Raw genomic sequence first — 25,793 nt, 5'->3', positions numbered from 1 at the left:
ATCTCGAATTGCACTCCATCAAGAGCCGGAGTGGGAGTAAGGTGTGGAAAATCGGTCAGCGACGGCTACGAATAATCGCTGAGCTTCTTAGGTGTTGTCATCTCTGATTCTGAATCTGAAGGAACTTCTGAATCACTAGAATCAGTTGGAGGTTCTCTGTGATTATCGTTATCCCCAGAACCCGCCAGGATTTTCCTATAAAGTTTGTCTATGAAAAGAGCGCTCGATCTCAGGATCGAATGGAATATAACCTGATCAGGAACACCTAGGCATAAACAAAGAACTAAAAGACAAATATGAGACTTGCCTCAAGGAATTAACGTTCTCTGAGACAAGAGGGAATAATCTAGACTACAAAAAACAATCAGAAATAAAAATCAAACCGTCTCCCCGGCAACGACGCCAAATTTAAACAGGCTAAAGTTGTATCACCTAATCAAAAGTAATTCCTAAATCCTCTAACTAATGCAGATAAGAAAGTAGGGTCGAATCCACAGGGAAACAATTCATTCTATTCCTAATTAATCTAAGCAATCTAAATTATTAAGTAACAAATAAAATTATGGTAAAAGGAATCTAAACTACAGAGAGTAAAAGTTGGGAAGAATAAGAATAGAGAAAAATCAATAAATAAAAGACCTAGGGCATAGGTTCACCAATAAAAAATATTCCAGGGTAAAACATAACAATCAATCATCAATGCATCAATTAACCAGATCATAAAGGGCTTTCGCTACGTATTACAATCACATAATTAATCTACCGGTATTAAATATCGCTCATCTCTCGAATCTCGACTTAACCATTTATAAATTAACCTGCCTATTGAAACTAAGCCTAAATATCAATTCTCATCTCTCGAATCTCGAATCAATATTGCTAAACTCATACAAAAAAGATCTGTGCAAATCTAGTTGCATAGCATTAAATCAATCAATAGGAAATTAATCAAGCATTGATAATCAACAACAATAAATTACCCCTTCATATTATTTATGGATCCCCATAAACCCTAGAAAGAAAACTACTCACACATAATTAAATCTAAACTAATCAAAGAAATTAAACAAGTCATGATGAAATAAAGAAATAAAATTAGTGAAATTAATAAAGAAGAAATCGTTACCAAAGTTAACGAAATAATGAGCTGAATTAAGAACAAAGTGTAAAGTTGTAGAGAGAGAAAATAAAACTAAGTAGAGAGAGAAAGTCTAAGAGAAGAGGTAAAAAAGAGATAAAAGAGATGCCAAACTTGCTTAACGAAAATGTATTTATATTAAGCAAGAAAATCCTAAACTTAAACAAACTAAACGATGCCTAAACCCTCATCAGAGACACGCGCCTGATCGGGTGCCGTTTTTGCATCAATAGTCTTCTCTCGCGCCCGGCCGGGCGCGAGCTTGGCGAAGGACTCTTTTCTTCTTCCGCCCCGCCCGGCCGGGCGCGCCTTAGGGCGAGACCATCTTTGGCTGGGTAAGGCCACTTGGGCTATCTTGGACTTCGATTGGGCTCATAACTTGGCCCAATCTGGATTTCCTCTTGGGGTCTTGAATACTCGGTCCAAATGCCTTGGCATCTCAAATGTCGAGCCCTTAATCACAAGTTTGATGACTCTAACCGGCCCTGGGCTACGAAAATTGGTCGTGCTTCTCCAATGCTCGTAGTTGCTCCATAAAATCCCAGGAAAATGCTCCAAAAGTGCAATTCCCTACAAAACTCAACCAAAACTACAAAAATACTAGAAAACACAAATTAGTAATAAAAGTGGCTCTAAAGAGCCAAAAACACTACCAATTATGACCAAGGGACGGGGGTAGGACCCTTCATTTGATCATTGGGTCCGCATATAAAGCTCGGTTTGGGACCAGTTTAGTATTTTGGCCATAACTTCTTTGTTATAACTCGGATTTGGGCTTATAATATATTGTTGGAAAGATCTTTTCAAAACCCATCCAACTATCTAGTTATTAGACCTTGATTGTGGACCAAAATAAACTGGTTTGGACGTTTTTCATAAATAGGACACAAAATTAATGATATTTAAAATACGAAATGAGCTATTTTGATTTAAAACATTAAATAAAAGGGAAAATTCACGAGACTCTTCAACATTTCACCTTACTCGATAATCAAAGACGTGAAAGGTACTCATCACTGGGTTTGGTTTTTGGGGAGACACAATTAGGTGTCTACTCTAATCTACTCTATCAAGTTCACGCTAGATAATGTCAAGATAGGGTTGAACCACAAGGAAATAGGGGTAATGCACAATCAAAGTGGAATTAAGAATATATTGCAAGTAACAAGGGGTATTTTGAATTTTTTGTGATTTTCAATTATCAATTTAACTACTACAAAAGATAAAAGCAAGCAAATTAAGAAAGTTCAAACTAGAAACACTAAAATAAGGATGAAAAACTAGATTTGAGAGAAATATGATCAAAGCACCAGGGAGAAGACCCATCCGTCGAGCAGGGACGAAAGTCGGCCTTAGTGATCCGACGGTGCCGAATGGAAGGGCCGTCGCTCAATGGATAAAAGTTACTCTAGGGATAACAGGCTGATTTTCCCCAAGAGTTCACATCAACGTGAACGTTTGGCACCTCGATGTCGACTCTTCGCCACCTAGGGCTGTAGTATGTTCCAAGGGTTGGGATGTTTGCCCATTAAAGCGGTACATGAGCTGGGTTCAGAACGTCGTGAGACAGTTCGGTCCATATCCGGTGTGGGCGTTAGAGCATTGAGAGGACCTTTCCCTAGTACAAAGGACCGGGAATGACGCACTTTGGTGTACCAGTTATCGCACCCACGATAAACGCTGGGTAGCCAAGTGCGGAGAGGATAACTGCTGAAAGCATCTAAGTAGTAAGCCCCCCAAGATAGGTGCTCTCCTATTCCTACTTCCCCAGAGCTCCTGATAGCACAGCTGAGGCAGCGACGGGTTCTCTGCCCCTGAGGGGTGGGGGTTCCAATCATGATCAACCAAGACAATAATGGTTTTTATCATGGATTCACGCCAAGAAATATAAATTCTACTCAAATAATTCATTCCCATGAAAATACTCAAGCAAATTGATTAAATAGATCAAAACTAAACTAGATCATTCCCATGCATTTAATTTAGAACTCAAATATTGGAATTAAAGGTGCACATCAATAACTCCAAGCAATTTAAGCACAAAATCATCAACTCAAGGATAAATCCAATCAATCATCAATATAATTTTAACCAATCATGATCTTCACCCCCTTCCCTAGCTAGAATTTTAAGCTAGAGAAGAGAAAATAGTCTTCACAACTACACTAAGCATGGATTCGATCTTAACAAGGCTAAACATGATTCAAAATCAAGGAACTTAATTAAAACAAGTAGAATCAAGGAAATAAATGAAAATCAACACTATCAAAAGCAATTAAACCAAACAACAAGGAAAGAGTAAATGGATAACTACAATGAAGCTTGATTGATGAAGAAAAAGATGAAATACTTCCATTGAATTGCAGAAAACCTTAAAGAAATCTTGATTACAATGATGAAATTGAAGATTAAGTAACTTTCTCTCTCTAAAATACTAAGAGTTTCTCTCACTACAAAGTTTTAATTATAATGGGAGAATAGGATCATTCATAAATTAAAGAGAAATTATATTTATAGTGCATTAAAATTCCGGAAATAACAAACTAAGGAGAGTCCTCTCCATCTGCACCGCACCCTCTCTCAACTTGGTATGAAAATGTTGAACCTAGGGGGTCGCGCCCGCGGTGGCTGGTGGAGAGGCCTCTCCTAGCTGAGCAACGGCCGAAGCAACGAAACAGAGGAAATCAGGTCTTCGAAGTGCCGCGCCCACGGCTCAAAGCACCGTGCCACGGTGGACTGGTGAGAGCCCTCTTCAGGGGCGCGGGCAGCCTTCTACAAGTTCAAAGGAAGAGCTTCAAATCAGCTTCTCTGTGCCCGCAACCTCTATACCCGCGCCGCAACTCCATGAATGATGTGCGCCCTCTCCCTTGAGCATCTCTTCACTCCTAAACAAAGCAAAGCTCTTCTAACTTCATCCAAAAGCATCAAAAACCTATAAAACAAAGATAAAAAAAGATAGAAAACACAAGAAAAGCTAAAAGGAGAGGAAAATCAAGAGAGCAAACAAAAATAACTAAAATAAAGATAAAAACGGCTAGAGACAAGGACGAATCTAGAAATATTTTATCTATCGGGCTAATATTAATAGTATATGAAACTCAACTAACACTAGCAACACAAATCATATATATAAAAAACTTTAATAAAATTATAAAAATAACTACAAATTATATGATTACGTGTCTTAAAAATAAATATCAAATACAAAATATCTTGATCATTTAACTCTCCTTGGTTTCATAGAATTAAAGTCTTCTATGATTGAGCCAATTGTAAAATTTTCAACACTTTCTTTTTCTATATACACAATCAAGTAATCTGAGAGGAATTCGTCTTCCATCTTGTTTCGCAAACTAGTCTTCACAATTTTCATTGCTGAAAATGCCCTCTCGGTAGTTGTTGTACTTACCAAAAGAGTCAAAACAAGTCGAAACAATCTATTAACTAGAGGATATGTATTCGACTTCCCACTCTCTGCTAAACATTGACATAAATCCCTTATGTTACTTAAATTCTTCAACTGTGCATGATTAGAAACATCACGGTGAATTAGTTGAAGATGGTACTGTAAATGAAATTTATCATGTTTTGAAAAGTCTTCAGGGTAAAACTTCTCTACAAGTTCACAAATGTTTTCCACATTAAAGTGTTTATATCCATCATTAGGATTCAAAGATGTACTAAAAATAAGTAACTTTGTTGCTTTTTCATTAAATCGACTGTTTAGTTCTTGCAGCTGTTGATCCATAGTAGTTGTAAACACATCAATTCTATAAATGATGTTCCACTGCAATATTATCATTGTTACGTCGAGAGCGAATTATATCAGAATAGGAAGCAGCCATATTAGGGATAGAAATGTCACGACTAGAACATAATTCTTATACTTTTAATAACAAATTATTATCCCAACCATTGTCTCGAAAGTCCTGAATTGAGTCTTTTGTGCTAGCAACTAAGTCCATGGCATTTAAATTGTCTTATGATTTAAATTGCAAAGCATGACAAAGTACATCTGTGAAACCCATAAGTTCCTGCATCATGTGTATGGTCAATATAAAATCAAAGGCTAACAACCTTTTTAGAGCATACTTAACATCCCCACGTTGAGAATATAAGGCTCGACGGCCAACGACAATTTTTTCTAGATACGTCCGAGTGGCATTAAACATCCTTAGTGAATTACAAATTGACTTCAAATGTGAACTCCACCTCGTATCCCCTGGGCGTTGCAAGGTGCCTATTTGATTCAACAATTTCCCGATTTTAAAAGCTTCAATTTCAATTAATTGCTCCAATTCAGATATTTGTCTATCTTATAATTCATCATGACGCTAGATCAGGAACTAACAACATTCACAATAAAAACTAAGTCTTTAAAAAAATCATGAACCTCAGATACTTCTCTTGCAACAGCAATAAGAGTCAGTTGTAATTAATGCGCTAAACAATGCATATAATATGCCTAAGGACAATCATTCATAAACAAAGCTTGTAAGCCATTCCATTCCCCACGCATATTACTAGCTCCATCATATCCTTGTCCTCTAATATTTTTGATATCCAATTCATGATTAGATAAAACCCTACAAATTTCTTCTTTAAGTGTTTCGAAGGTCGTATCTTTGACATGTACTAACTCCAAAAAACGTTTTCTCGTAGAATTCCATTCCTATCAACAAATCGTATAACAATAACCATTTGTTCCCTTTTAGATATGTCACGAGATTCATCAACAATAATGCAAAACTTTGAACCACCAATCTCTTCACAAATTTCTTTTTGTATTTTTTGAGCAAAGATGTGCAAAATTTTGTTTCTGAAAGGTCGTAGCTGTGTAAATGGCATTTTGTGGGGCATTACCTAGCACAACCTTTTGTACCTCCACATTGTATGAAGAAATAAGTTTTAGCAGCTCTAAAAAGTTTCCCTGATTTTTTTAATCTACTCCCTCATCATGTCCTCTAAAATCACATTTTTGAAAGGTAAGCCATCGTACAACTTTTATTGAAGCAGTTAGCCTTAAATGATTATCAGCAATCTGTTTTGGAGTAAGCTTTTCAAAAAGTGTGTCAACATGACCCTTTGGGTTTTTATGATTCTCCCACATTACTACAGAATATCCATGAACTGAATTAGTGTCTTTTCCCATATGAGTCGTAAATGCACAATCTTTACCACCAACTCTCTTCCAGGCTTTAAAGCTATTTACCATAAAAGCATCTGAACCACCCTTTCCAAATGGTTTATTTTCAAAGAGGAAGCATAGGAAACAATAAGCAACATCAGTAGTTGGTGAATACTCCAACCAATTAAAAGTCTTAAACCATTTTGATTGAAATCTGCTTGGATGATCTGATGGGCCGGAAGTAAGATACTCTGACATTTGAAATTGATAAGATCCATATTTTACGAAAGCTGCTGTAATATCTATTTTTTTCCCTCTAGAGTGTTATAACTACTAATTGGCTTACGCAAAGCTAGGTCACACACTAATATAGTACCACCTATATTGATTGTAGGGTTATCTAATTGTTCATCTACAGTTTGATTAGATGACTCTGGAACCACATTATCTAATTCAATAGCACTGGTTGGACCAACAGGGTTCGTGTTATCAACATTTATTTTAGGGTTAGATTTTGCTTTTGTAAAATATGAGTCAATTGTTTTCCTCTTCATCATTCAACCTAAAAAAAATAAAAAATAATTATCACTAACTACACTCAATAAAAAATATACATGTAATTTCACAAATTCACTACTAATTGCTAAGGTAATTCTTATTGGATTAGTAATAAACTAATAATCTAGTAAAAGTCTAAAAGAACATAACAAATTGTCAACATATGAAATACAATTAACCAAAATTAAATTATGTATGCAATTTAGATGACTTAAGAAACGAACATACCTTATAAAATAAAGTAATGGATGAACAAGAGCTTTTTCACTATTGATGTATGGAATATCACGCAACAGCACAAAATTTGAGAAAATTTTAATTTATTTTTTATTGATTGGGCAATGTGATGATTACCTGACAAAGTTGCAGGTGTAGGTTATTTAGACTTTGTAGCCTTGTAGGTATTAGAATAAAATAGCGAAATTGTGGAAGGCAGCAACACATATATTGAAGCCCAATTAATTTACTATCCGTCTTTAGCTATATGGACTATTTGGGCTAACTTTGTAAAAAAAATTTAATCATAGGGGGGGCCATGACCCAGGGAGGCCCCCCTATATCCGTCCTTGGCTAGAGAAAGCGCAAACAAATGACAAATGAGGGAAAATCATTAGTAAAAAGGGGTGAAATAGTGGCATAAATGTCACTCATCAAAATCCCCCACACTTGCCTCTTGCATGTCCTCAAGCAAAATTAAAGAGAAAAGAGAAAAGGCAAGCACTACAAAGACTAACACAACATGGCAAGGCTTAGGAAAAAATAAAAACAAATCAAGTTTTAGGGAGGGAAATGCTCCATTCGGACTTAAAAGAAAAGACAAGCACCAAAGAATACTCACCTTGCTCAATTAAACAAGGGAAAACACGTTATAAGATGCCCATGGTTGAAGAGACAAACCTAATCTAAGCATAGATAACTAGTGATTTCATTCTCCGCCCTAGTCCCATCCAAAACGGTCCACGTTCTCCCCACTAGCTTCAAATCACCCTCTAGTTAGCTCCTTATGATTCCGCGAAGGAAGTGAAAAAAGATACATTTTTGTGGAAACATAAGGTCGTCCCAATATCTCAACTATGCATACATTCTCCATAGGGTTAAAATCCATCTCCCTCCACTGGTCTTTGACCTCACCCCTCTAAAGTCTAAGGGTCTTTACAAGGGTTGTAATGTCATGGCTAAAGGTTTAGCTAGGGGAATAATTTGAAAACTTGGTGGCAATTCCTACATGAAGCAAAAGAGTGGCCAACTCTAAAAAACAAACTTAAGGAAACAACCAAATTTCAAACAAACAACCATCAATTCAAATTTCAGAACAGTATCACTCTTAATCAAGGGAAAAGATCTCAAACCTTTCCTTTTTTTTTCCTTTTTTTTTAAAAAAAAAAAATCTTATTTAACGTCCTTGCCTTTTTTAACTATGGACAGCTTCTTTTTCTTCTTCTTCTTTTTTATTTTATTTTATTTTTATTTTTTTTAATAATATATCATTTGATTTTCCAGAGTTGCTTTTTTCTTCTTAAACTTTTCTTGCATATTCATTTCAAGCTCAACTTCCAATTCCTTACTTAAACCAATTTTCAAAATGCTTCTAGTTCATATTCAACACGCTCAAAACTCAAACCTCACATGCCAAATTCTTCACTAAATTAAGAGGGTTGGTAAAACATAGGTCATTAGGTTTGTAATGTGGTTAAGACAAGAAAGGGAAAAATTAGGCTCAAATTGGTTAGAAAGTAGATAGATGCAAAATATAAAACCAAATTTGTAACTAAACAAAAAGAAATATAAACAAAAATGAGAAAAGGTGCCTTTTTCCTCCTCTAAAGTTGCTTGGTCACAATCTCAGGAGCTAGAGGACAGTACAACACAAGAATTAAGACATGCATAGTTGAGGATCCTAAAATGCCGCACAACAAGTGTGATGAAGGCTAGAACAATTTAAACCTCACAGAGGATGAAAAGTAAGCAAATACCAACTAAAGGGTTTCAAATCCACTATAGAGAGCAACTCCATCTTTCCACTTTCCCGTGAACTAAGGTTTCAAACGTTCTCAATAGTTCTTAATCTTGCTACCTTAGCTTAAAATTTGTCTAACTCAACCAAAAGCACTCTGACAGCGTGTTTTCCATCACCAACTAAGAAGAAACAAGCATTCGAGTCCAAAGGTAAGAGAAAATTCAAAAACATATGCATTTTAACTTGCCATCGTCATGTTTGTCACAAGAAAAAGAAACAAAACAAAAATAAGAATGAAGAAATAAAAAAAATTCTCAAACGAGGCATATAAATCCAATTAATTCCCAATCATCGTACAATGATCGTTCGATATCAACATCATACAAGTTAAATAAAACAATAAACTTTGACTCTGACAAGCTGACAGTTTGCAGCAAAATTGGAAAGTCAAATGGCATTATTTGGCAGCAAATGCTCTTGTTAGCGATGGCTTCTAGATTGATCTCTCCAAGAACACAGCACATGAGCAAGCAGCAGTTGCCAGAGCTCCTGAGTTTTCTATGGTTCGTGTAGAGCACGATTCAACTAGCATGCTGACTGTGAATTTGCCTAAAAATTCATGTCGTTCTTTCCACTTTGGTTTTTTGGACGAATATTGTAATATTACAGCCTTTTTTTTTATGAAAATATGTAAGTTTATATATATGTAATTGTTTAAGTAAAAAAATTGCAATATTTTTTTATTTTTTTAGGGCACTAAGGGCACTAGTTCTGAACAGAACTGGTGCTAATAACTGTTTTTTTTTGGGGGGGCATTAATGTCGCCGGTTCTGAACAGAACCGGTGCTAATAACTATTATTGCCACCGGTTCTGAACCGGTGGCAAAAAGGCTTACTTTTTGGCATCCTTCAAATGAACACCGGTTCAAAACCGGTGCTATAGGGGGGTTTTGAACCGATGCCCTTTTATATTTTTCTACTAGTGTTGACAACCTCTTGAAGGTTGAGATTCAACCTCCTTTCGAGGTTCAATTGAGGTGGATTGATCATCTTCATGATGAATTCGATGCATGCACAAAGAGGGCTAATACCCTTGATAACTTCAATACTATGCCCTATCAAATCTCTATATTTTCTCAACACAAAAAGCAATTTTTCCAAATCAAGACCATCAAGGGTAGCATTGACAATTATAGGGTACTCTCCTTCGTTTCCATGATAACCATATTTCAAAGAAGGGGGAATGAGTTTGAGTTCTACCTTGGGAGGAGGCTTGAAACTCTCCTCCAATTTCTCCTCCTTTTGTTCAAGCTCATCTTGTTGTTGTTGTCCAACCTCTTCCTCCTTGGGAGATTCTTCCATAGCCATGACAAACTCTTTTGCCTCTTCAGAGTGATACTCTTCCTTACAAGTAAGAGCTTTAAAAAGGGGTTGGAAATAAATTTGATCTCGAGATTTAGCTAAATATAAGAAGATGACATATTAATTTAAATTTTAAAATGGGAAAAATAATTTTAAAAAATACAATAACGAATTGAATTAGGAATTTTGAAGACTTTGTTGAAAAAAAATGGATATCTATATCTATACTAATCTATTAAAAGGCGTTTCTAACAACGTCCACGTGTCACGTAAACTCTCCTCATTACGCCACGTCACCCATGTAACTACTCTTAACGCCATGTGGCTCTAACTTCCATTTGTTTTCATTACATGTCATACACTTATAATAATAAAATAATAGTTCACCACAAGATTTGAACTCACAACCTCTAATTCTATAACTAATTGTCTTACCACCAAGCTATGTGATTTTTTATGTGATCTATTAAATACAAATTATTAATATATAACAAATGACAATATGAACAACAAATTTAATTTGAAGAAAATTGAATCATAAATTACAACATATATTATTGATGAGTTCCATGTAATAATACGGGGCATCGCCCGAGTCCAAAAGCTAGTTTTAGTCTAAATGTCGCCTGAGATTATTTTTACCAAGTTGTCATCTGGAGTAAAGTTATTTAACCATATTCGCCCAAAATAATCCCAACTTTTGATTATTTTTTAATAATACGAACTTTAATAAGAATTTACTTCCAACGATCCCAAGTTACCAGCAACCTGTTAAATAGGTAATTTTTTTTAATAAGTTTTATGTACACGTGTCATCACGTGATTAGTCAATAATATATTTAAATTTTAATATTTTTTTAAGAAAAGAGTATTACTTACTAATTGACACTTAACAATTAACTAAATAATTTTTAACTTACTATTAAAAAAACTAATTATTTTGTTTTTTTAAAAAAAAACTAATTATTTTAAAAATAAATTATATATATAAAAAAAACACCTTCACCTCCTCGCCCGCCAACCTCCGCCCAGCCCTAGGCCACCAGTCACCTCTGCTGCTCCCCAAACCCCTCCCCTGTGCCGCCCTGCCGTCTCCTTTCAACCTAAACCTCCATTTGCCCACCACGAAACCCCCTCCCTCCCTCAAATAAACTGAAAAACCTCCTCTACCTCTTAAACCGCCAATCGCCCCTTCCCTAACCCTCACAATCCCTATTCTCTAGGATTCCGAGGGTGAGGGAGGTGGAGATCGAGGTTTATGCGGGTGAGGGAGGTGTTTTTAAAGGATTTCGGGCATGGAGGTTTTGGGGTGGGAGGACGATAGGGAGAAGGGCGCGCGGAGTCGTTTCCAATGTGGTGGAGGTGGCTTTGGATGTGGTAGGAGGTGGGGTGGGGGCCATGGGCTACGCGGAGGTACGGGGGCACACTTAGTATTATATACTCCTGGATCATGGTACTCCATACCCTATGGGCTTGTTCACATTTACTTAATTTCAGTTCAGTTCAGCTCCAATCAGTTCAGTTCAGTTCAGCTCCTAATTTTCCTCTCTCATAAAATATTCATTTAAGCTCAATTCAGTTCAGTTCAGTTCAACTCTAATCAGTTCATTTCAGTTCAGTTCAGTTCAGCTCCAATCAGTTTAGTTCAGCTCAGTTCTATGTGGAAATACCCTATATACTTGTGTTATTTTGCCTAAGTCTTAAATTATTTTGTTTAAAACCTTGTGTTATTTTCTATAATAATATGTTATTCACTTATTTTATTTTTTTTGGAGTTATTTACTTATTTACTTCAACATCATGCATAAAAAAAATGCATTTATAAAAATAACATGTACTTATTTAGGAAAAAAAAAAACATATATATAAATTGAAATAATAAGAGGTTCACATCAAAATAACATGAATTTTATAAATATAAAGTACAGAGAAAGATCAATGTTGAAAAAAAAAATAAACATGAATTTTTTCAACATTTTTTTTAAATGTTGAAAAAAAAAACATGCAAATATAAAATAACATATACTTATTTTAAAATAACATGGATATAAATTAAAATAACAAGAATTTCATATTAAAATAACATAAATTTTATAAACCTGGAGTACCATGCACACGGTACTCCAGGAGTAGCATAGAATTTGCGGTGGCCGGGCTGTTGGGAAGGGTTTTGGGTTTTTACTTTTTTGTTAATTTTTTTTTCTTTTTTTTTAATTTTTTTTTTTTTTTTTACTTTTTGGTTAATTAAAATTCTTTTAATTTTCAAAATTTTTAATTTAATTTTTTTAACCAATCAATTTCTGACACGTGTCAGCTAGGTCCTTGTTAGAACAAGTTTGATGATCGGTTGGGACCATTACTAGCAAATCCATATCAAAGTTCCGATTATTAAAAAACTAGTTTTGTCCCCATGCAATGTACGGATTTATAAAGTATGATATAATAACAGTCAATTGAAATAGAGTTAATTGAAATTAAATGACTTATGTAACACTTTTTTTTTTAATTATTATATTTAAATTTGAATTTAATAATGTTTACTTTAAATTTTTTTAATAATTTTTTTTTATTTTTTAAAAAAAGAAGAGCATTTTGGAGGGAAAATTTTCCATAATATCATGCCAAGTGTCCCTCCGGTGATTACTTTAGTATATAGGATAGTATAGATAATCAAAAGTTGGGATTATTTAGGGTGAATCGAATAAAGTTGGGATTATTCCTGTCAATTTTTTCTATTTTTTCAACCAAATTATTGGTCTTTTTTATTTATATACTAGGTTAGAACCCGTGCGATGCACCGTTTATATAAAGCCTATTTTTAATTTGTACATTTTAAAAATAAATCGCTATTATACATGAATATAAATAAGAATTACGTATATTTTGTAATTTTAAATTTTTTTATTTTAATCAAAATTATGATATAGTATCTGTTCAATGTTTTCTAATTCATAGTTTAATGTAGGAGGTCATTTATTAGTGTGCTATTTAAAATTGTTTCAATATCCTACGATAAATTGATATATTCTAGTTGTAATGTAGAAGCTTCTAATATTTAATTTTTAAAAATGTAAATATGATAGCTTTCCAAAAAAAAAAAAAAAAAAAAAAAAAGAAAAGATGACATCATCATTGCATTTAGGCGGGAAATTTTTTATTGAGAAAGCGACACATGGACAATAGTAATGTCAGCAACTTTGTTTTTAGCAATAGTTAATAGATAGATTTGATCAATTGACCAACAATATATAGACGTGCTCTATACGGGGGTCAAAAAGCGTAGACACGAAGCTAAGAAAAGACGACTGGTTGACCCACATATAAAATCCCCCAGAAAACTTAATTGAAACCCCCATTTTTTGGATTTTGGGCATTCATTCAATTCTTCATTCAACCGCGCTTTCTTCTTCTTCTTCCCTTTCCTTCTCTCACCATTAACACAAGAAGAGAGAAAGAGAGAGATGCGTGAGAACTAAGCTGTGAAAGACGAGAACAATGGAGTTTTTCTCTAAAGTTCATCTCTTCTTTCTCATAGTTTTTCTCTCAACATTTTTCTGCTCCTGCTTAGACTCTTCAATTCAAAGTATGTTCTTCTCACTTTAATTTTCCCTAATTTTGTTTTCTTTTAATGTTAATTTGATTTGCACTGATTTGGGTTTAGGTTGGTTGTAATTTGATTTCTGGGAAGCTTTTATTTTGCTAATTAGGTGTTTGAATTTTGTTTATAATTGTTAATAGGAAGAAAAGGGTAACTTTTGTTGTTGTTGATGATTGGAAGAAAAGGGTATTTGATAGTAGAGAAAGCTGCGTTATTTGGGTAATGGGTCTGGGTTTAATTTTGTAGAGTGGAAATATTTTTTTTTTTTGAGAAGTGTATGAATTATTATTGCTTTTTGTTTGCTTTTGTCCTAATCAAAAGGTTGCATTAGACTTTGGAGGTGATTTTATCTCAAAACCTTTGTCTATTGAATCTTCCAAAATTTGTAGGTTTTGAGCTACAATGTGAAAATGCTAGATTTATTTTTAAGTTTTTTGTTAACATTCCTGATTTAACTTAGATTTTATTACTATGATATGGCGATGGAAATAAATTGTCAAAGCTTACATGGTTTACAAAATTATAATGTGGGTTGTTTTTTTAAAATGAAGGGAGAAATCTGTACAATCCGTGCTATAATTATTTAATGTGACATTTAAACTAATATACAACCTGAAATTTAGCTTATAAGCTTAGCTTTATCTGATAGTCACTAACAACACGAGTACAAGTTAAAGATTTTTTGATTAATGTGTTTACATTTTTTTTTTTACTGTTATCAATGTACATTTGTGGGAGTGTTCTAAGCCTAGTTTTATTTTGCTGCAGCTATCGGTATGGAGAATCCACATCTCGTAATCAAACCTGTCACCTTGCAGGGCTATGTGCCTAAAGACAGTAAAGAAATATTATCATGTGAGCGTGTTCACGTTGTTCCTTGCTCAAGAATTAACCTTGAGAGATATGCAAGCTCAATTCGTCTTACAGTGGCACCTTCTGTAGTCATTCCTGAGAGGTTGCACAACAGAATTCAGATATGCCTGCATAAGTAAGTGGATAATGATTTCTTTCTTTTGTTCTTTTTCTGAATTAAATGTTGCAAAATTTTAGTGGATACTCATGTTTTATAATGTCTTTGCAGGAATGTTTCAATTGGAATGTGTCAGTGTGAAAAGGACGCATGGAAACCCGTCCACAAGGGGTTATGGGGCTCTATGATTTCTCCCTATGAAGATAAATACATTGATGTGAAGTTTCGTGATATATCGGGTTCAGTCACAGTCTCAGCCGAAGAAGGTTGAGCACTCTTTTTCCCTAATACATTTCTTACTTTTGTTATATATTCTCTACCCCTCCTCCACTTTTGGTTATTAATTATGGAGTCTATATTTTGGATGTGCTTGCAGAATTCCAACGCTGGCGTCTTATCAGTCTTGCATTTGGAATCATTCTATTATTTGTTGCACCAACTGTTAGCAGTTGGGTGCCTTTTTACTATAGCAGTACAATGGCTATTGGGATACTACTTGTTGTCCTAATCATTCTCTTCCAGGTACTAATTCTCTCTTTTAGCTGTTATTTTCCACGTCATTCCCTGAGGCTCGTTTCCATTGAATTTATTTATGATCATATTTACTTGACGATGTGGTGTAATAACTCTATTTTTGCATATTTGCTTCTCTTTCTGGTGAGGATTTATGTGATTCTAGTTTCATTTCGATTAAGCTTTTTCCTTGTGCTGTTGCATTATAATCCATAAGTTTTTAACAAGCACTCCCATATCTGAATACATGTCAGATTACTCTATATCACCTATCTTTTTACAAATTAGCTTATTTTGTCTCTGACTTTATTCTTGTCAGAAAAATGTATCTGACCTTAATGCTAAAATGACCAATTATAGTCTTTCTTTTTTTCTCTTTATGGACAAAGGGTTGCTGTAAGCCTCTACGGCTCTACCAAATATTAAGTAGTACGAAACTGCTTAACTCATTATTTGATCTAAGCTGTGATTATTTCGTTCTGACACTTGATAAAATTAGTTGATTAATGTTTTTTTTTTATTTATTTATTTTTTTTGAGCTATACCATGGTTTAAGGTTCTGTGCTTTCCTTCGAATATCATCTTATAGCTATTTTATCTTGTCTTCTTACATCTATATATGCCTCGTGTGCAGGGGATGAAATTATTGCCAACAGGCCGCAAAAATTTCTTTTATCTGACTATATATGGATCACTGGTAAGTGTTTGTATCAAATTTCCGCTCTTTGTTTTAGAAGCTTCCTATGGACTTCAACTTACTTCATTTTCTGTTTTCTGCCTTGAATCAGCTGGGAGCTGGGTCCTTTCTCTTGCATCAGTTTTCAATGCTTGTGAATTCCATTCTTGTGAATTTTGGCTTTAGTGAGGAGATGCACAATCCGGTAAGCTCTTTTTTTCATTGATCAATTTTATAAGTATGGTTTAAATTTGTTATTATCTTCCCACACCAGTGAAGCACCTATGTGGAAAGAGAGTCTGGTGGAGTGGGCCAAGATAAGATCTGGAATCCAAACAAAAATAGTAACTAGAGACATGACCGGCTAAAGTGAAAAGGCTACCAATTTTTAAAATTAAGTGAAAAGACTACCAATTTTTAAAATTAAGTGAAAAGACTACCAATTTTTGCTGTCCTAGGTACTACTTTATTGATGAAAAATTGAAAATCTTAGTTGTGTTCTTGTATGTGGAAGCATTCCTCTTTTGGAACTTCTCTGACCTAGTATTACCTTTGTCCATTCTGATCTGATGAACTTTATTATTGTTTTTCTTGTTCAGGCTGGTTTTATTGTTATTGCTTTGGCTGTTATTGTTTTTGTTCTAGCTATTATTTCTTTGATTCTTTATATTTACAGTTACAATAAGTTGACCCAAAGTTGATTATTTAAATGAATTTTATAAATTTATAGAAAACAATTAATTGTTGGCTTTGATTCATTAGTTATTTTATTATCTTATTTTATAGCAATATTCTAGATTTTAGCTTATAAGACATGTGTTAATGTAAAACCACACTTCTCTGTGTGGTTTTATCTTTGTATAATTGCGTTCTTTCTTGATTGAGAGCCTAGCCATGTCTTATTAGATTTCAAACTTGGAACATCTAAGGTGTTGTTTGGTTGGAGATAAAAGACATTGGAAATTCTATTTCTTAGGAAATGGATATAGCATGTGTTGTTTGGTTGACACAAATTTATCAAATTGGGGGAAATGGAAATTCCAAGGGAAGTTTCAATTCCCATGAAACATCGGAAATCAAGCCCCCACTTGGTAAGTCACATTTCCCATAATTATTGTGGGGTCTTCTTGCAATTATTATCACTAATAATTTATTCTATTTCTTTCTCTCTCCAAATTTGTTAACCTAGATGAAAAATAATCAAGCTAACTAATACAGTAAAACATAGGAAATAAGCTCCTAGGATATCTAAGTTCCTATATTATCAACCAAACAAAGTTTAGTCAATTCTTAGGAAATGGACACGGGAATTTACTTCCCATGAAGTATAATTTCCTACGGGAACTCATTTCCTATGTCAACCAAACAACACTTAAGTCATTGTGATTTCACCTAGATATCTATCCTCCACTCAAATTCGCTTAAAATCTTCCATCCATAAAATTGGTGTTATTTTAGATCCATAAACAATACGTGCTCTGATTTTTTTATTGGTTCAGCTTGTACCTTTTTAATGTTTGATACTATTTACTTGCTCCACTTTGACTATCATTAGTTATATGGTAACATTATATTAATTGTAAATCATGTTGTATTCGTTTCAATAGATATCTTCAAAATATCAGGTATTTATAATTTTACTTACGGAAAATCCACTATGTTCATGGCCAAAGTTATGCATTGACAAATGTGTACAGTCTAAGTAAAGTATATATTGAAAGCATTAATTATGCCACAAAATTAAGTGTTTCTTAGTTGGTAGTACTTATTAAATGTTTAAGAACTAGTGGGTAACATACTATCATCACAATAAATGTTGTACCACTTATTCTCCCATTAATTACTATGACAACTATCAAGTATCAAATGATAGAGGGCGTATTGGTAGTATATTAGTCGTGCACTCTTATTCAAATTTTATTGCTGTCATAACAGCATCCTAGTTTTGAAATATAATATTAGGACCAATGAAATAAAATTATTGTAATTATGGCAGAGTCGGGAGAATTGTAGTTTAGGTGGCTTTAAGTTGGTAATTTATAGACCATGTTTACATTTTGCTAAGTGATTTATGCTGTATATGCATCTTTAGCATCTTCTACTCTTTCTTCCTTTCATATGAGATATGACTTGCTATTTTTATGAAATGTACTTTGTATTACCTATCTCTAAATCTTCAACAGTGGAGTAACATTTGATTGTTTGTTGCAATTAAATTAATTATGAATTGTAATAAAAGGTGAATATTTATTGAAGGCAATGATATAAGCACATTAGAAATATCAGAATAGTATATGTTGAATTGAGCGTTGTCAAATCTAAAGATTAGAGAGAGAAGTATTACAGTTGTTAATATTTGGAAATTTGGTTTGAGATTTGTACTTAAGCTGATTCTGGTTTTTTTATTCTTTTGCAAATTTTATTATTTACTGTAGGAGGCAAGCATAAGTTACTGAATAATTCTTCTTTGTCTCTTGAAACTGGATAAAGTGTTTGTGTAAATCCTTTTGTTGCAGGTATCCATTTTTCTATTAGTTGGTGTTGTTCTTGCGGGAGCTGCGTTGGGTTACTGGATTGTGCGAAGATATGTTATATCAGATGATGGAAGTGTTGATGTTGGAGTTGCTCAATTTGTGAAATGGGCAATGCGAATTATTGCGAGTACATTTATTCTTCAGGTAACCTTTAATTTTGCTACAATGTTTCATTTATATGATGCAATACAATAGGTACTGTTGTCATGTAAGGTCAAATGAGGATTTAATTGACACCTATCTATATATCATACCAGAAAGGGGATAGGAACTTCTAGCACTGACAATGATTTTTCGGTGTGCTCAGCTGCAAAAGTTTTGTGCTGACAGTTGTGGTTGCTATAACAGTTGCATAGTTGTAAAATCACTATCCCATGTGTTTTTTGTGGTCTGTAGTGGCCAGTAGGCTGCCCATCGCTGCATGATTTGACGACTAGGCTCTTCATATAATGCATTAAAAATCTTATTTTTGTTAATGAAACTATACTTTAATTTTATCTTGTAATTACTTACTCAATATTTTTATAATCACATGATGTCCTTGTGGCAAACATTTTAAGGAAGATAAATGGACAAATATATCAAAACAACTCAAACTGGTTTCCTAACTCTTCCCATTTGCTGGTGTTTTAGTAAATTTAACTAATCTGTCTGTTTATCTTTTCTAATATCTTCTTAAATATGCTTGCAAATGATACCTGTTGCGATTATTAAAAAATGAAAACGGACGAAGTATTGAAAAATAAATGTTCTGGACAATATTAGTAACAATGAAATGTGGAACGGTCTCTACATAAACTTTTATTAATTCAATGATGCATTGATGGCGGTCTTCGTTAAAATTGAATTGATACAGGGTGAATCATCTCTTTGCTGGCATTGATATATGAATATATTCATATGATGTGTGTAGAGTTAAGACTCGTAAGAGCTGGTCAGCTTTCAACTTTTAAATGATTATACATCAATAATACTATATGAGTTCAAGCATCTTACCAGTTGGGATTGATCTTCTGTAACACTTTCTGTTTTACATGCAGGGCACTCCTGATACTTTGTTCTCATGGGCAACAGTGGTACTGTGTTGGTTGATGTGCTCCTTGATCTCTTCTATGGAGTGGCCTGATTCTGGGTATGTTTTTAATATAATACGTCCAACGTACTTAAAATTTTTTCCACTACCAGAGAAGCATTCTTTAGGGTGTCTTAACCACCTAATTTACCTGTGGAACACATGTCTGCTTTAGCTTAGAAATATAGTTTTGACAGTTTATGTGCATGTTGCGGGAGTCGGGGACCGCTACTGACCTACATAGGTTAGGGGAAATAGTAATTGTTTATCTTAGAAATAGAATGCTGACAGTGTTTATGTGCATGGCGTGGGAGAGTGGGGGATAAGGCTACGTAGGTGAGGGAAAATATTAACAATAAAGGATAGATTGCGCACCAGTGCATGAAAATGGTTTATTGAACTTAGGAATATTACGATGGCAGTTATGCCCTCAAAAACTTTAAGTTTACTTCGTTGCTTCTCAGATGTCAAATTGTATTGTGATTAGAATAGCCAAATTGAACCTATTGACTTAAGTGAACCTCTAAATAGGGCTTTATGGCTATGCAGAATGATTTGCCTTGTAATTGAGTGCACATTTAGGATATGGTCCTTATTACACATTAGGGATATGTCTAGCATGTTTGGAAATCAGTATTTTTTATTTTTTTTATTTTTTATTAAGGAATGTGAGTACACCACAGGTGTTGCTAATAATATAATGGAATTGTTGGGACTCTTATTACCTTTTGATGGGGGCAACAAAGTTGATTACTGTTGTGCGTTGAATGTGTTTCTATAGAGCCTGATTTTAGAACATGAAGCTCAAATTATTAGCATTGCAAGAATCACAATTATCATTCACCATATATTAAGAATTCTGTTAACAGTACAGCTGATCTTGGGAGTTCTGGTTGTTTTATCATAAGCTAGTAGTGACCTGTTGGAGTTGGGTTAGCTAAACTGACCAGAAGCATTTGGTCACACTAGGCATTAGTATCACTCATGCAAAAACTAGTAGAGGTGTCAATTCAGGCACTCGGGTCGAATCTATTTCAAAGTTCAGTCATGCTAAATTATTGTGTCCATACAAATTGAAATCTGAATCTGGTTTGTTGGGTCAGATTGGGTTGGGGCAGTTGGTAAAGTTTTTGACACCTCTAGGAAAAGTAAAAGGTAAAGCAAAAGACGTAGAAAGTTAATGAGTTTTTGTAACAGAATATAATGCAGTTTATACATGGTATAAAAAGGTAAAGTTTCATATTTTGCTCAACTTTTAATTGTTTTTATTTTTTATTTTTTTTTGAAAGAAATTTTTAATTGTTTTTAAGTAACTACTACATGATTTGACCTAATGGCTCTATTCATATTGTCTGATCCAAGAATTTATATTTTACGTTCAGTAAGTTTAACTTTGAACTTTTCCATTTTGGCTCTAAAGCCCTTGACGATATCCATATATATATTAAAGAAAAAAAAAAAACTCTGAAGACATTAGCAGTGTAGATGTTTAAATTTAATAATGAAGAATTTTTGGGTGATTAGGATATATATTTTTGTTAATTTTCTTAAATTAAATATTAACTAACTACTTAATGTACCTAGGTTTGAAGGAGTACGATATCGATGTGGGTAAAATTGATAACCATTTTTTTTTTCTTAAAGAATGGGGGAGGGAGTTTTGGTGCTGGCCGGGTAGGCTTTAGTCTATATTGGCTGTCCACTTTGAGGAATGGATTAAGGTAGTCTTTTTCAGCGTTTTTGACTATTTAGATTGCTTTTATATTATGTTTGTGAAATCCGTATACTTATTTCATAATGCATTTTCATGTATCACTTACATACTAATGCATTTGTAGGGATTTAAATTTTCATTGGAGAAAAGCTGGAAAGGTGGCTCCTGGGCATAGTCGCGCCGAATTTCTTAGGAGGTCTCCAAAAACTAGTCCTCAAGGGAAGTTGTGGAAGTCTCCCAATGCTGCACCTAACTGGAGGAACACTCCTGTTAGAGGTAAAGAATTCTCACGAGTTCAAATTCTTTTAGCTTATGATTACCAAAATTAAAGTTATTTTATTTGGTTCAAATAGTGTGACTTGTGTGATAGTTTACAAATTATTAGCCTCTTATTTTCTTATGCTTTGAACTTTTGGCTGTCACAGGTTTGACATCACCTTCTACTAAAAGGAGGGTCAATGCTCAGAAGCATTACTATTCAAGCTTCCACAGGGTGACTAAACAAAAGATGTCCAAGGAGGAGTGGGAAGAGTTTACACGGGAATCAACTCGGCAAGCTATGGCTGAACTGACCTCTAGCCCAGAATTTAGTGAATGGATGATTGAGAATGCAGATCGAATACATATTCGTGCTGATGATAGCTCAGATGAAGAAATCGGTAGTGCTTCAGATTCCACAGATGAGACTGTTCTTGATAATGGCCCTCGGATGGGTTTATTCAAACGGTAGTAATCTGTTCGTGATTTAGGGATGTATAGTCTAGGAAGTTTTGAATTTATTAGCCAGAACAATATTGAGAGAGGGATTTGTCGCTACAGGTTGGTGTCAATTTTGTTGTTCAGTACAATTTGTAGGTGCCTTGCTGGGAAAAAAAATTGTAGAGGTGCATAGGTTAGGACATTAGGAGTAGAGATGTCAATGTCATTAACTTATACAGTTTGGATGTAATTTGACTCTAATTGACAATTTACATGCTACGATTAATATTGATGTACATTATGTTTAATTGCTTACAGTACCTTACACCCTTATAATACTCATTCTGTTGTGTTCTATTTCTTGGTTTTTGTTTTCCCTAAAATCATTGTCAATTGTAATTCAAGTACACTGTAAAATGTCTTTTTTTTTTTTTTTTTTTTTTTTTGGACATATAACAAAACTATTACAAACTAAATAAAACGTTTGCTAAAATACTCAAAAGAGTTTTACTAGCTACTTTGTTAAAAAAAAAACAACCAAAACAACATTCCATTTCCCTCTCGATCTTATCGTTGTGAAATTTCATCATTTTTCTTTGAACTTGCTTCCTGGAGCACCACCAATTACTTTTGTATTCCAGTTCTCATTGAACTTGGGGAATGTCCCATATTTGGATATACTACGTAAAAAGATGTATACACAGATTTCCCATGAAATGTTAGATTCGGAAGGAAAATACAGAGAATGCAAGTATACAACCGGGCACACAAAATATACACAGCTTTCCCATGAAATGTACAACTGCGTCTCCATTTCTCTAGTTCTAAATAATGACAAAGAACGTCAGGTCGTAGCACTGCATTATCCATCCTTACAATATACATGATAGATCTTACATCTTAGTCCTCAACTCCGCAACTGTGTGCAAATAATTCGATTGCAGGTTCAGTTGTAGCAAAAAAATAGAACAATTGTTATTGTACTAGTCATATCTACATCCTCAATCTTGAGTAACTTTTCTTACTGCAAGCCTATTCTATCTCAGTATAGCAGAGTCAAGCCAGAATGTATGAAAGTTCCTGCAGACAAACACTTTCATCCAACTGTTATTGTGCAACATTTCATCTGTTACGATACAATTCATGACCTCGAGATTGTGCTCCATCTCCTGAAAGGAACACATGAGTTCTTTCCCCACTTGATATCCAACTACATCCAGGAACCTTTCTCATCCCGTTTGATCTCATCTCCTTCCGTAGAAGTCTCTCTTCTCCATACTGGCCAGCTGCGGCAAGCATGTTGCAGTGAACAATGTGAGCTGCTGCATTTGTAGGATCTAGCTCAAGGATTCGCTGGAAATTACGGCCAGTAACAATGGCATTTCCCTCATTAACTCCACATACACCTAGCAATGCACCCCAAACAGCAACGCCTTGCTCAGGAGGTAAACTCAACACAAATTGTTCAGCTTCCTCAACTTTCCCAGCACGTCCTAGGAGGTTGATCATACATATATAGTGTTCCACATCAGGTTGAATTCCATAATCCTCTTTCATGGCCCTGTAGAAAAGCCAACCTTCTTTCATCAATCCCGTGTGGCTGCATGCGGACAAAACGCCTAGGAAAGTAAGAGAATTTGGTTTGATCTTTTCTTTTATCATGTTATCAAATAGTGATAAAGCTTCATATGCTAGTCCATGAAACGAGAAACTCATAATCATGGAATTCCAAGAAACTAAATCATGGCAAGCCATGCTTGAGAACATTTGGTATGCATCACAAACTTGACCACATTTTCCATACATCGAGATCAACGAATTTCCAAGGATTAAGTCCATATTCATTTGTGTTTTAATCAATAAGCAATGCAACAGCCTGCCTTGATCCAGGTGAGCTGCTGCACCAGCTGCTCCAAGAAGAGTGGAGTACGTAGACTGTATAGGTATTACACCTTCTATCCACATTTCTGAGAATAAACACATAGCTTCTAGAAACAACTCATTTTGGACACACCCGGATATCATTACAGTCCATGCAATGTCATCCTTGTCAGTCATGTTATTAAACAGTCATACGCCTTAGCTACTTGTCCAGCATCAAAATACCCGCTGATCGTGGAAGTCACTGAAATTTTATCATGGATAGGCATAATCTTAAAGATATACTCAGCCTTGTCCAGTTTTCCAATCTGAATATAACCACTAATCAAAGCATTACAGGATTGTGTTGTCCAATACTTTTTGTTCTTCTCAAAGATAGAGTGAGCATACTCCATTAAGCCATATCTAGAATACATATAGATCAGACTATTTAAAAGCCGTCCACTATGATCATGGTATTCATAACTGTTGGTGATCATTAAAGCATGTAGCTGCATACCAAGTCGAGGGTAACCAATCCCAGCACAGGCATAAGCTAGTGAAATACAGGTCTCTTCGTGCAGTTTCACACCAACCCTCCTCATTTCAAGAGCTAGCAATATAGCTTCTTCATAGTAAGAATTCCAAGAAAATCCACCAACCATAGCTGTCCAAGAAACAACATTCTTTCCAGGCATTCGACGAAACAAATCATAGGCAATCCACACTTCTCCAGCCCTGCAATGCCCAGATATCAATGTAGTCCATGTAATTACATTTACATCCTTATCCACCATTTGATCAAACAACACCCTGGCTTTCTCCATCATACCATTCTCTGCATACCCATTAATCATTGCATTCCAAGAAACGGAATCCCGAATTGGCATTGCCTCAAACATCAATTTTCCCCCCTCCGAATCCCCATTCTTTACCAACCCAACAATCATTGAATTCCAACTAACAACATTCCTCTCCGGCATCGCCTCGAAAAGTGCCTTTCCTTCCTCAACCATCCCAGAGCTCATCAACCCACAAAGAAATGATGTCCATGACACTACATTCTTCACCGGCATCGCCTCGAAAAACTTACAAGCCTCACTAATCCTACCACTCTGCACATACCCAGAAAGCATAGCATTCCAAGTAACAACATTTCTCTCTGGCATGATATCAAACAAAGTCCGAGCCTCATCAAGAAGACCCCTTTTAGAGAATTTAGTGAGCAGAGACGTCCATGTAACAACTGAAGACTGATTTCTTCTGTGGGGCATTTCGTCGAGCAGTTGGCGTGCATGCTGTAATTTTCCATTAACCAAGCAACCCAAAAGCTGGGATTCATTGTTGCTGAAGTTTGATCGTTGAAATGTGGAAAACCCAGGTTGGAAATCAAATTGGGTGACACCAAAAGTACGATGGATTAATTTAGTTGGAGTTTTTGAAAGAGAAATGGCCAAGTTTCTGGCAAAGTGAATCGCGGGCATCGGCTAGATTATCTGTCTTCAACTAAAATGGGTATGTTGATAACCAATCTGATAATACAAGATACGTAGAACTCCCATTGATCTGTTATGAAATGGGACTTTTGGGACTTTGAATTAACTATGCAAGTTGAGAATTGAGAAAACAATTAAAAGAACAAAATAAATATTACCTCCCAAGATTCACAGTGGTTCGCTCAAAATAAGCTACAAGTCTACGACCACTTTTATGCAGAGAGATAGAGTTTTTATTACCAAAATCAACGACTTAAGGTCAAATACGATCTCTAAACTAACGTATCCGTAGCGTTTTAGTCCCTCAACTATTAAGTGGAGTTAAAGATAAAATATAGTCACTAAACTTTGGTATTTGTAACATTTTAATCCCTCAACTTTCAAATGAGACAAAATGGTCCCTCAACCACCCAAGCCTCACTATTTCTAGTGGAGGAAAAGCTTAATTAGCAAAGTTTAGGGACTTCCAAGCCAACTAAGCGAAGTTTAGGGACCATTAATATGACGTGTCATTTATT

The 25,793-nt window shown here is 34.8% G+C and overlaps 2 protein-coding genes and 1 pseudogene across 2 annotated transcripts; 1 reads left to right on the top strand and 2 right to left on the bottom strand.

Annotated features, from left to right (window-relative positions):
* Window positions 1–4,355: 4,355 nt before the first annotated feature.
* LOC145566597 (uncharacterized) lies at window positions 4,356–4,940 on the bottom strand. The gene has a single exon (XM_081625966.1). It carries the CDS (start codon window positions 4,938–4,940, stop codon window positions 4,356–4,358), a length of 585 nt encoding a protein of 194 aa, XP_081482092.1.
* Window positions 4,941–13,481: 8,541 nt separating this feature from the next.
* LOC145567557 (uncharacterized) lies at window positions 13,482–22,211 on the top strand. Its single transcript, XM_081626861.1, has 10 exons — window positions 13,482–13,726; window positions 14,510–14,729; window positions 14,823–14,977; window positions 15,088–15,233; window positions 15,859–15,921; window positions 16,013–16,105; window positions 18,417–18,578; window positions 19,475–19,566; window positions 21,345–21,496; window positions 21,646–22,211. The coding sequence occupies exons 1-10, from the start codon at window positions 13,639–13,641 to the stop codon at window positions 21,948–21,950; spliced, it is 1,476 nt and encodes a 491-aa protein (XP_081482987.1). The 5' UTR covers window positions 13,482–13,638; the 3' UTR covers window positions 21,951–22,211.
* Window positions 22,212–22,817: 606 nt separating this feature from the next.
* On the bottom strand, window positions 22,818–25,514 carry LOC145567556 (pentatricopeptide repeat-containing protein At1g32415, mitochondrial-like; annotated as a pseudogene).
* Between the last annotated feature and the right edge of the window lie 279 nt (window positions 25,515–25,793).

This window comes from Chenopodium album, chromosome 11, assembly GCF_948465745.1.
Source record: "Chenopodium album chromosome 11, dcCheAlbu1.1, whole genome shotgun sequence".
In the NCBI taxonomy this organism is placed as follows: Eukaryota; Viridiplantae; Streptophyta; class Magnoliopsida; order Caryophyllales; family Amaranthaceae; genus Chenopodium; species Chenopodium album.
This window is presented reverse-complemented; position numbering and strand designations above follow the sequence as displayed.

What these genes read in the sequence shown, in the direction of transcription:
- LOC145566597 (XM_081625966.1), bottom strand. Translation starts at nt 4,940, where the DNA reads ATGATAATATTGCAGTGGAACATCATTTATAGAATTGATGTGTTTACA.
- LOC145567557 (XM_081626861.1), top strand. Translation starts at nt 13,639, where the DNA reads ATGGAGTTTTTCTCTAAAGTTCATCTCTTCTTTCTCATAGTTTTTCTC. An exon ending in ATTCAGATATGCCTGCATAA is followed by an intron (nt 14,730 to 14,822) that starts GTAAGTGGATAA and finishes ATGTCTTTGCAG; the next exon opens with GAATGTTTCAATTGGAATGT. An exon ending in ATGGAGTGGCCTGATTCTGG is followed by an intron (nt 19,567 to 21,344) that starts GTATGTTTTTAA and finishes ATGCATTTGTAG; the next exon opens with GGATTTAAATTTTCATTGGA.